At 32.0% G+C, this 11,505-nt stretch overlaps 2 protein-coding genes across 2 annotated transcripts; one reads left to right on the top strand and one right to left on the bottom strand.

Annotated features, from left to right (window-relative positions):
• The first annotated feature begins 273 nt into the window (after positions 1 to 273).
• LOC123660530 (enkurin domain-containing protein 1-like) lies at positions 274 to 2,682 on the top strand. The gene is made up of 4 exons (XM_045595587.1): positions 274 to 507; positions 615 to 1,235; positions 1,499 to 1,654; positions 2,191 to 2,682. Exons 1-4 carry the CDS (start codon positions 474 to 476, stop codon positions 2,349 to 2,351), a joined length of 972 nt encoding a protein of 323 aa, XP_045451543.1. The 5' UTR covers positions 274 to 473; the 3' UTR covers positions 2,352 to 2,682.
• An 870-nt stretch (positions 2,683 to 3,552) lies between these two features.
• On the bottom strand, positions 3,553 to 5,666 carry LOC123660281 (nucleoside diphosphate kinase 6-like). The gene is made up of 3 exons (XM_045595376.1): positions 5,439 to 5,666; positions 5,199 to 5,359; positions 3,553 to 3,753 (listed from the first exon to the last, which is right to left on the bottom strand). The coding sequence occupies exons 1-3, from the start codon at positions 5,645 to 5,647 to the stop codon at positions 3,608 to 3,610; spliced, it is 516 nt and encodes a 171-aa protein (XP_045451332.1). The 5' UTR covers positions 5,648 to 5,666; the 3' UTR covers positions 3,553 to 3,607.
• Between the last annotated feature and the right edge of the window lie 5,839 nt (positions 5,667 to 11,505).

Consider the following 11,505-nt stretch of genomic DNA (forward strand, 5'->3'; position numbering starts at 1 on the left):
AGGCAACTTAATACAGTAACATAATTATTTGTTTAATAAAATGTACTTATCTCGAGCAAGTTCTAAATAAGTAAAGGCACGGATACCATATTCATGTTATCGAAAGCTTATCAATGATTTTATCTAGCTTTATCTTCTTATTTCAAGCATAAAAATCTCCTAGGTAATAACTTCGTCAACATAAATAATATTTTTGTGGAAACATGGTTTTGTAATTTTAAACCATAATGAGAAAATGGCCAGAAGCAATTTAGTCTATGAAACAGCCTTTTGAATGTTGACAGTTGTTTAAAAACTTAAAAAGTGACAAAAACGGAACGAAAACTAAAAGATACACTGAATTTATTTTTCTTGAAATACTTGTAGTTCAATATGGAGGAATATAATTTCATTTAAAAAGTGTAATTCATTAATCGGACACTAAATGATGAGTGTATATTTTATTATCTTGGTATTTGTTATTGTTGGTTAATATGTATACATTAAAAGGAATATTTCCTGAACCTAGTAAGTACATATATGATCGTTACATTTAAATGCAAGTATAAAACGCCTATTGATATTTTATAATCAAAGATTTTGTTTATTTTGTTATTTGTTGCTTCAAATTTCAGAAAAGGAAAAAAAGAATTTCATCAAAGAGAATATGAAACAGTTGAAGTTAATACAGAACAAATCACCGAAAGAGCCTAAATTAACTTTAAAATCGTCAAATCCATCGCGTCTCACAACACCAGTAACCACTAACACACTGGGACCAGTCAAATCTTCCCCGTCAAACAAAAGTGGTAAAACCACATTAAATGTCGGTAAAACTAGTTTATCAAACCGAAAGAAAGTCACCGATGTCAGGATGAAGAAAGGTGACATGGCCGAATTTCTACGGAGGAAAGAAATGAGGGAAGCAAAGCAGCAAGAAGAATCATCGTGTGACGAAATCCAGTCTTCTGGGTCATCTAGTCGCTTACGAGATATCGGTTGCCAGACAATTGAGTCAAATTTATCACAGAAGTTAATGGAAAGTACAAAGCTAACTATGCTGTATCCGACAAAGGAAGGTAATGACACAGAAGCTAAGATGAAAGCTAGTGGAGACTCGAGGAGTGCAAGAAGCCCTCCTCTAGTGTCTCATTCACCTCGTAGAGCCGGGGATGATATCATGGACGAAAGGAATCGGAGCCGCCTGAATGCTATTTTAGATAGGAAGGATAGTAAAGATCCTTATTTACCTCCAGGTATATATATTAATTTTATCATATATATCACTCACTTCAGCCTTTCGCAGTTCACTGCTGTATACAGGCCTCCCCAAGTTCACGCCAAAATGTGACTCTCTCTTTCTATTTTCACTAACTTATATCCTCCCTCTCAACTTCCACGTTCACCTCGCCCAAGTACTTTTTCGTAACACTCTTGTCATTCAATCACCAGCTTACTCCCCAAGTCAAATGTGCATAATGAAGTCTTACTTCAAAAACCAAGTTTTTCAAACTTCCAGGTTACCAGAAAGGAGTTTTGCCTAAGTATCTCCGTGATAGAAAAGATAGTGTCAAGGAAGATACAAAGGTTGATGATGGCAACACAATGTGTCCCGCTGGCCACGTAACTCTCCCTGACAATGAAAGGAAGGAAACTTTGAGGATGCTTAGAAAAAGTAAGTTGATAACTATGATGTCTACTCGTCACAGGGTAGATTCAAAAAAGCTGATGACATAATAGAAAGATGATTGTCTATCAAGATACTTAAGGTTAGAGCAAAATAAAAAAGTGTGTGTTCTCACACAGCATAAGTCAGACTTCTGAAAAGTAGCCTATGTAACATTTGTTTTTTTTCACCAAAAATATAAAATAATGTATTCTATCTCATTCTCTCCTATACTATATTTATGTTTGTTTCTTTATTGTGATGAATTTTTGTTTCATAGAGTTTCAAATCACAATGATTCTTGATAAAGAAGTTTCACTTCATAAAATACATAGCACTGGGTACATTACCTAAGTTTGTAATGTCTAATGTTGTAGCAATTTAGAAAGTGAAACTTAATTTATAGTCTGTTTTATTGACTAAAGGCTTCTCATTTTTTAATTGTTGTAATGCTAAAATTCTACAATTTATTTTTAGGAAATTAAAAAATATATTTATAGGAAATTTATTCATTAGTACAATTTCCGAAAAATTTTCTTTTTAAGGTTTTGCCGAGTTAGTAAATGAATTAAACAAAATGCCAGTAAAAACTGACACGCTGCGAATGAGAAATAGAAAAATGGAACTAGAAAAGCAACTTGCGAAATTGGAAGAAGGCATCAAAGTTTTCTCAAGACCAAAAGTATTTGTCAAAATAGGAGAGTAAATAGAAAGTCTTGATGTTCATATAAATTTTTATCATTTAAAATTACTTGTAAAACAACGAAATATATTTTTTTAACGCATTCCTATTAGATTTCTAAATTGACATAACATTCGTGAATTTAATGTGTAAATAACTTTCTCAATCGTTTAATTTTAATCCGTCCGTAAATTTTAAAGTTACCGAAAAATTTTAAATGTGAAATTTTTGTGATATGTTGTAAGTTAAATGTAATTTAGAATAATTGTACGTTTCTTGTAATTATATGTTTTTATGATTTACAGTGATTCTATCTTTTGGAATTTGAAATATAACCATATATTATTTAGGTATATTTTTATTTTTTTAACAAAATAGCTAATAAGGACTGTCAAGGATTATTTTTATTGATTGAATAATTGTTTTTAAATCACTTAACATCTCAATTGATCAAAGATATCAGTATGGTTTTTATGTTATATTCTAGTTGCCCAGCTATCGTGTGCCCATATTTGCTACATGTTGCATACTTTAGTCAATAGTCTCATTCCTATGTTTGTTACATTATGGTGATGATTTGGTGCATTAATTACAACTAATTGTTGCTTTTCAATATGTAAAAAATCGAATTAAGAAAATTCTTCATTTTGGAGTCAACAGACTAATTGATTGAAAAAAAGTAAAAAACAGATTATTGTTGTTATCTGAGCATGGACTAAATATAAATAATATGCAAGGTATTTTTTTTTTTTTTTTAATTATATTTCTTCTAATCTAGATTACTTTTAACATTTATCAAATAAATGTCCAATTGATCAAAATTCCCCTATTAAAATACGTACAAGTAATATAATTTCTAATTTATCACTCATCACTTGAAAAGAAAAATCTTGATAAATAATCTTAGCTTTTAAAGCTTCCATTACAAGCACCTATAAAACTTTAACAATAATTTAATACTTGACAACAAAAACCAAAATAATAACAATATTTAGGGTCTGTTTCACCAGTTACAGACAACCACAAGACCAAGCAGATAACGCTACTTGAAAGATGATGCTATCCAACAGACACAAAAGATTTTGACATATTAATCTTTTTTTCCATCAAATTTTACTGTATTTATGATGTATTTCTGTAGGTAAATATGAATTTAAAAGTTGTAGTAATTAATTGAGGAGACAGATTCTTATGTCCTACTGGACTGTCCTTATGTAACTGGCGAAACCGGCCCTTACTGTGATAACAATATAAATTAAAAAACTAATAAAAACTTTGGTCTACAATTTCCTAACATGTTGAAAAAGATGATGGTTAAATATGATAGGTCCTTTTCTGTATGTTACTTCGTCATGGGTGTGCCAGTTGTAGAATGAAAAGTCTGGAAAAAAGAATTTTATCTCCCTCTCGGCTGATGTGTCTGAATCTGAAAATGGTAACAACATTTCTGTATTCACGTAGTTTTTGTACTTAAAACTAAAATTATATGTGTATAAACAACTGAGTGTTCAAGCGTTAATATAAACAACGTAACCGATTACAGATTTGTAAATCTAGAAGTAGATAATTATTGACTGATTTTGATAAAACTTTTTATATGAGTGAATTACTAATATGGTGCTGCTGTGATGAAAAAAAAAAAACTATAACTTAGGAAGTAAAACTGGCTTTTCCTGATCTAATAAACTAAGACTTCTGGATACTTTAAAAATATTTTACCTGCAAGTAAAGTGTATATTGAAGGTGAAACAGAAATATCATATACAGGGATATTCCGGTATGGGTTATTTACCTTTATAAAACGGTATTTATCGAATCAAAATAACGGTAAGAGAATCATTCGGTAACCGAATCATATCGGTAATACAGTATCGAAATAAACCGGTAGTAGGCATAACGTTCGCGTCGTAAGTTTAAGCGGGCACTTCCCGTTCTTGTAGCTGCGCTGCGCTAGCTCGGATTGCGGTACGAACGTACACCATATCTCTATCTCATTCGCTCCCGTGTGTTGCGTGATTTTACTTAAAACTTATTTATTTGTGATAGACGACAGGCCCCGGGCGTGGCGCGAGCAAGTTTTCATCTCTTTTTCGTTAATGTTTACATTGCATATAACGAATAATTCAAAACAAAAAACTTAATTACTTTCATAGTTAAAGAAGCCAGTCTTATGAAAAACCAAGCATTATCAATAAAAGCAAAGGAACATTACAGACTCTTCATTTTAAACGATGGCTCACAGATTTTGTCACCCTATGTTACTTCTCCGAATCATTTAAAACCGAAATACATAACGTTATATTTCGGTATTACAGTTTAATCGGTAACCGTTTTATTACGGTTTTGGAACCGAAATAAAACGGTAACCTTTTCAATCGGTAACCGATTCATACGGTAACCGTTTCAAACGGTTACCTTTATGAATCGGTTTGGCGAACCCTGATCATATATGTATGTTATCATATCAAGTCTTTTTTTTGACACTGTTATTTGTTAGATAGCAGTATTAGCTACCAGTTAAATAGACCCTGTTAGTTTGATATCATTTTTCATAGGCTATTATGGTTTATTATTTGTCCTAAATGTGATGCAATTTGGTCTTTGAATTATACCTTTGTACGTCTTTAATGAAAGGTATGATTAATTTAAAAAAATATATATTATTTATATAAATGTAAAACAAGCTTATATCTCAAGATATTAATCTTTAAATATTACTTTTATAGCAGCTTTAAGTTAGAAACAGTGGCATAAAACATTAGATTGCAAAATCATTCTTTAAAGCTATATAATAAATGAATGATTACAGATGATCTGTAAGCTGCGTAATTTAATAACGCATTATAATTGAAGAAAAGGAATCTCATTTACCAGATCCATGTGCAACATTTCTCGTGTCTGATAGACCAAACATGCTTCTCAAGCAATTAGGCTGTTCAAACTGTGCCTTATAAACTTTAGTGGGGCCTAGCATTCGCCTCCAGAGTTCTACCGCATTTGTATGGCTTATAATATGCAGATCTATGCAGCCACTATAAAAAAAAAGAGAAAGTTTCAAAATAAGGTTCTATCATAAGGATAAATAACCTCTAGGCAGAACACCTTTTATACCTCGACATAAAAGTTACTAGGCGGTTAAAAAAAAACTTCCCAACATGCTCGTCGTAAAAATTTTCAGCAGTTTCCTTATCTAAGGAAATTCTCTTCGTTTTGACTACGATAAAACTATTTTTGATAACGTTTCTTATGTATGAAAGCGCAACAGGATTTTTGACAGCATGAGGCTTTATTATTGCCAATGATAACTGTAATTTTTGCATTTTTTATTTTTATAGCAATTTAATATTTAAGAGAAATTTGTTATTATGTTTTTTATTCATATTTCTACGTTATTTAGTCACTAATACTTATTTCAAAGAATTCATCTTTTTCTGTTATGACTTTTAACAGTGTTGCTAAACTGTAAGTTAGATACTTACTGTGTTGGCATTTATTATAAATATAAATAGTCGTAGTGCTAATCCATTGCTAATCACATATAATAATTAATTACAGACAACAGTTTTACAAACTTATAATATGTTTCAGGGAAATTCTTTACTAATTTTCTATTATGCCCTTAACAAGGATTCAATTATTATTAATATAAAAATGAATTACTTTGTGTATAAACATAATGAATATTTATTAGTATTTAAAAGACAGAAAGCATATACACTAAAATAAATATGTATACGTGCAAACATTACAACATTAAAGTATTTAGTATTAATACTATTAAACCATTTTAAATTTTATTTGACCAATTTCTATTATAATCTGTGAATAAAGTCAAGATCAAATTGAAAACTTAAAGAGTTGAGAAGCGCGGGAACTTTGAAGTGAAAAGGCGGTCTTTTTTTTTCAAAAATATTTTATTAATTTTATAATTCATTCACTGGAGTTTTTTATAAATAAATACTTATAAATTAATCAAGAGATGGGGAGAAGTAAGAAAAGGAAAAAGAAGGAGGAAGGTAACGCTGAGGACGACTCGTTGAGCTCCGACTCCGAGTCCATAAAATCTGTTGAGCTAACAGACGCCGAAAGGTATGCCCCGTTTCGGGTAGCCGATTACGTGCGGCACTACCCTGAGAACGGGGGTAATTTTGACTATATTGTATTCCTGGAGAGTACAGAGGCTGACAAGCCAATCGGAACAAGAGACATGATGACACTCGCTAATAGCATAAAAAAATATAATAAAGGCGTGAAACAACTAAAACGCATTAATAAAAGTAAAGTTGGAGTTATCTTTGATAGACCTGCTTTTGCTAACGCGGTCTTAGGCAACAAAAAATATCTTGATGGGTACAAACTTAAAGCTTCCCTTCCGGCTGCCGCTACAGAGGTCACTGGGGTAATTTCTCATGTGCCTATAGAATTATCCAATAAAGAAATATATTCAGCTCTAACTAGCACGAAAAATATTATATCTATACGTAGATTTATGCGACGTGTAAGAGAAAATGGAGAAATAAAATTAATCCCCACAAAAACAATTTCTATAACCTTTTCCTGTCCCAATTTACCAGATAGTGTGGACCTCAACAGCTGGCGGTTCGAAGTACGGCAGTACATCCCGCCAGTAAAGCAGTGTCTAAAGTGTTTAAGATATGGTCATATTGCAAAATTCTGTAAAAATTCACAAAGATGCAGCATTTGTGGCGAAGGTCACAATTTTAAAGATTGTCAGACTCCTTATACTGCAGCCAGTTGCTGTCACTGCTCTGGCAATCACATTGCCATATCCCCTGCATGCCCTGTTAAAAAAGAAAAAATCCAGCTTAACAGAGATAAATTTCAGAAAAAAAGCTTTGTTGATGTTTTAAACAGCTCTCACTTTCCATCATTAAACAAAACTGATCAGTTCTTATCTCTTTTAAATTCCGAAATAATACTCAAATCTATTACAGAAGCTTTAGTAAAACTTATAACACTAAACAAAAATAATGAAATACCTATCTCTTCCCAAAATATTAAAAATGTCCTGCAAGATACATTAAAAAAGGTTACTAATAAATAATTTGTACTTTATGGATACTTTAAATATTGTGCAATGGAATGCTCAGAGTATTCTACACAATCAACATATTTTTAATTATTTCCTTTTGGACAAAAATATTCACATTGCGTTAATTTGTGAGACTTGGTTAAAGCCTTGTCAAAAATTTAAGATACGTCATTACAATGTAATTCGTCTTGATTCAGGAAACACCCACAATGGCGTAGCCATATTAATACATAGCTCTATTTCTTATTCTAAAATTGATACTTTTTATGATGACTCCATTCAAAATGTTGTTGTTCGTATAAAATACTCTAGCAACAAAGAACTTACTATCATAAGCTTTTACAGTCCAACTAATTGCAATCCTGCTTTTTCTAAATCTAAACTAGACAGGTTAATTAAAAGTTTACCAGAACCAATCTTCCTAGCAGGAGATTTTAATGGCCTAAACTCAGCCTGGGGCTGTTCTACTTCTAATTGTCGAGGCAAAGACATTTTAGAGTCTATCAATAACAATAATTTGGTTATACTTAATGACGGAAGTATGACCACTGTTGGTTCGCACATATGGAGACAGAATGCTCTTGACTTAACCATAGTATCACCTTCATTGGCTCTAGAGTGTGACTGGTCAGTACATGACGATCCCTTAGGCAGCTACCACTTTCCTGTAATCACAAAAATTTTACTTAATAACAATCATTACAATGCCACTCCTATTCCCAATAGTAGCTCACTACCCTGCTTCCCTAACCTGAACAACGTTGATTGGAACATTTATAATTTAAATGTCCAACTATTGCTCACTGAATTTTCTCTTGATACACAAGACCCCCTTCATAACTACACAAAATTTACAGATATTTTACACTCAGCACTGTGGAAATCATCTTCTATTTCTAAGCACTCTTTGGTTAATACAGCTTTATCTTCATGCTCTCCTTCTAACTTAAATAAAAAAAAAAAACTTCTTCCTTGGTGGAATTTCAATTGCACCAAAGCCGTATTAAATAGCAAAAACGCTTATTTGACTTTTAAATCTGATCCCACTGAGGCTAATTACATTAATTTTAAAAGACTACAAGCCACCAAAAAATATATTATCAGAAATGAGAGAAGAAACAGTTGGATAAAACTTTGTGAACAATTTAACAGATCGACTCCTATATCAGTCATTTGGACGTATACGCGAAAATTTAACAAAAGCTATTCTCCACCTTCCCATAACAACTCTGACTATTCTTGGATCTTTGATTTTCTCAAAAAATATACTCCAGATACTGTAGAGCCAGCCTTTAATCTTAATTCTTTCTGCCATATTCTTCCTAATCAAAATTTTATTATAAAATCTTTTACCATTGTCGAATTAAATTCTGCTATTTCATCCAGAAAAGACTCTACACCTGGCCTTGACTACATTTCATATAAAATGCTTAAACACCTGTCTTCTCAATCTAAACTAATTTTATTAAATATCCTGAATCTTCTTTGGGAGCATAATCTTATTCCTATGGATTGGAAGGTTGATTGTTTAGTACCTATCTTAAAACCCAACAAGGACAAGTTTAACTTTGATTCATATAGACCTATAGCATTGACTTCTTGCATGGGAAAAATATTTGAACAACTTTTAAAACAAAGATTGGAACATTTCATAGAGTCTAATCATATTTTACCTTCTAATCAGTTTGGTTTTAGAAGAGGCAGGTCTTCAAGGGAGAGCATTGCTCACTTACATCTTGATATTTATAATGCTATACAATCAAAGCAAGCTCTCGCTGGAGTTTTCTTCGATGTAGTTGGAGCCTTTAATAATGTTAACCATCATATTCTATCCACGGAATTAGCTGCGATTGGTTTACCTGTAAAAGTTATACAATGGATTTTTAATTTTTTGCACAGTAGGAAGGTATTTGTTAAGTATAATAATAGACTTATTGGTCCAAGGCTTTCTCATAAAGGTACATGTCAAGGTAGCATTTTGAGTCCATTGATTTTCACACTTTATATACATAGATTAAACTTAATTCTAGGCTCTCATATATACAATTTACAGTTTGCTGATGATTTGGTAGTCTATTGTTCTAGTAATAATATAACTACCCTAAATCTTAAGTTAAACGAAGCTTTAGTTAAATTAAATTCTTATTTTAATTATCTTGCATTGGACATTAGCTTTGAAAAGTCTAAAGTCATAGTTTTTAATAAAGTAGGGTCTGAAAGAATTAAAATAAACTATAATAATATATCTCTTCTTATCACAAATGAAGTTAAATTTTTAGGTGTTATATTCATGAATAACTTATCATGGAACAAATATGTAGACCACATAGTTGATAGAGCTCTTAAGGCTCTTAATATTTTAAAGTCTCTTGCAAAAACATATTGGGGTTCTGATCCAAAAATCCTTCTTACCCTATATAAATCTCTTGTACGCAGTCATTTTGAATATGGATTTCTATGTTTTTCTGCTAATGACAAGTTGGTTAACAAATTAAATATTATTCAAAATCACAGCCTGAGACTTATCACTGGCGCCATGAAAAAAAACCCCAATTAATTCGTTACAGGTCGAGTGCAACATTTCCCCTTTACACCTTAGATTTAAATATTTGAAATACTGTTTTTTGCTAAAACTGTTTTCCATTAGTAATCATCCTCTAATTAAAAAGCTTAATTACTTACATAGTAAATATCCTGTAAATGCTCCATTAACTTCTAATAACCCATTTATTCTCTTCGAATATTCATTCATGTTAAATCTAAATAACCAACACAAAATACACAGTTCTAGCAATTGGATGTGTTACGAAAAGGAGTTTGACTGTCTTATTAATCAAATCGATATTATTATTGACCATAAGCTAAAAGAGCGCCAGGAAGTTTACAACCTCATAGCACAATACTCTGATAAGTTCAAACAAGTTTACACAGATGGATCAAAAAATGATATAAATGTTTCCATGGCCTATTATGTACCTCATCTGAAGTTTGGCCAAGGCGTCAGATTGAAAAAGGAGATATCAATATTTACAGCTGAAGCTCTAGCAATTACTGCTGCCCTAGAATTCATTAAAAAACAAACTAATCAATATTGGCTGATCATTACTGACAGTATGAGCGTTCTAAAGGCTTTAGATAATTATCAATTCAGTGCTAATACAAACTTCATCATTTTAGAAATAAGACATCTCCTTTATCAACTATCCAGAAGAAACTACAACATCAAATTATTGTGGACACCTTCACATATAGGAGTAAGGGGAAATGAACATGTGGACTTTCTGGCACGTTCAATTGCTGACAGTGACAGCGGCAGCCCTGTTGATGAGAATGTTGCCGTACCATACACTGATCTATTAGTTGCTATTAAATCAAAAATCCTATCTGATTGGCGTGATCTTTGGCGACAAACCTTGTTAAGAAAAGGATCTTGGTATGCTCAGATAAATCAAGATATTGGAAAAAGTCCTTGGTTTACTAAATCGCATCAACATAGAAGCAGAAAATATTATACAATACTATGCCGCTTGAGATTTGGACATTGCAGATTTAATGCACATTTGAATCGTATGCGTATCATCTCATCGCCCGTTTGCCCACATTGCACCAACAACTCTACACAGTCTTTAGATCACATATTTTTTGAATGCTCCGCTTTTAATCTGGAACGCCTCTTATTTATAGCCAACTTGTTATCAACTTCTGGACCAAAAAATGTCCCGCGCAATACACAAGATTTATTGACTAATTTGGATAACTATACTAGTATATTTGAATTTATTTGCAATACTATCAATGATATTTGAAACAGGATCAGGACCTTCATTCATCGGATGTGAAATTTTATTTTGATATTTCAGGCTTCGGCCTATTACAGACTTGGTTTCGACCTCGCCTATCACTTATAGACAAAGAAGAGTAGACGAAAATATGAAATTTCAGACTTGGTTTCGGCCTTACTCTACCAGTCATCGAATCAGAAGAACAATAAAGTTACTTCAGACTTGGCTCCGGCCTTTTGATATATCAGAACGAAACTTACAAATTCAGACTAGGCTGTATGGATTATAGTCCTTTGCCTTTCCCTATTGGGGATAAATTTTAAAACAACAACATTAAAGAGTT

Source organism: Melitaea cinxia, chromosome 15 (assembly GCF_905220565.1).
Source record: "Melitaea cinxia chromosome 15, ilMelCinx1.1, whole genome shotgun sequence".
NCBI classification, from domain to species: Eukaryota; Metazoa; Arthropoda; class Insecta; order Lepidoptera; family Nymphalidae; genus Melitaea; species Melitaea cinxia.

Bases quoted from the DNA above. Each gene is read 5' to 3' on its own strand.
- LOC123660530 (XM_045595587.1), top strand. From the start codon at position 474: ATGTATACATTAAAAGGAATATTTCCTGAACCTA. The intron at 508-614 runs GTAAGTACATAT...TTCAAATTTCAG, and splicing joins AGGAATATTTCCTGAACCTA to AAAAGGAAAAAAAGAATTTC. The intron at 1,655-2,190 runs GTAAGTTGATAA...TTTCTTTTTAAG, and splicing joins TTTGAGGATGCTTAGAAAAA to GTTTTGCCGAGTTAGTAAAT.
- LOC123660281 (XM_045595376.1), bottom strand. From the start codon at position 5,647: ATGCAAAAATTACAGTTATCATTGGCAATAATAAAGCCTCATGCTGTC. The intron at 5,360-5,438 runs GTATAAAAGGTG...TTTTTTTTATAG, and splicing joins CTAGTAACTTTTATGTCGAG to TGGCTGCATAGATCTGCATA. The intron at 3,754-5,198 runs GTAAATGAGATT...TACCATTTTCAG, and splicing joins AAATGTTGCACATGGATCTG to ATTCAGACACATCAGCCGAG.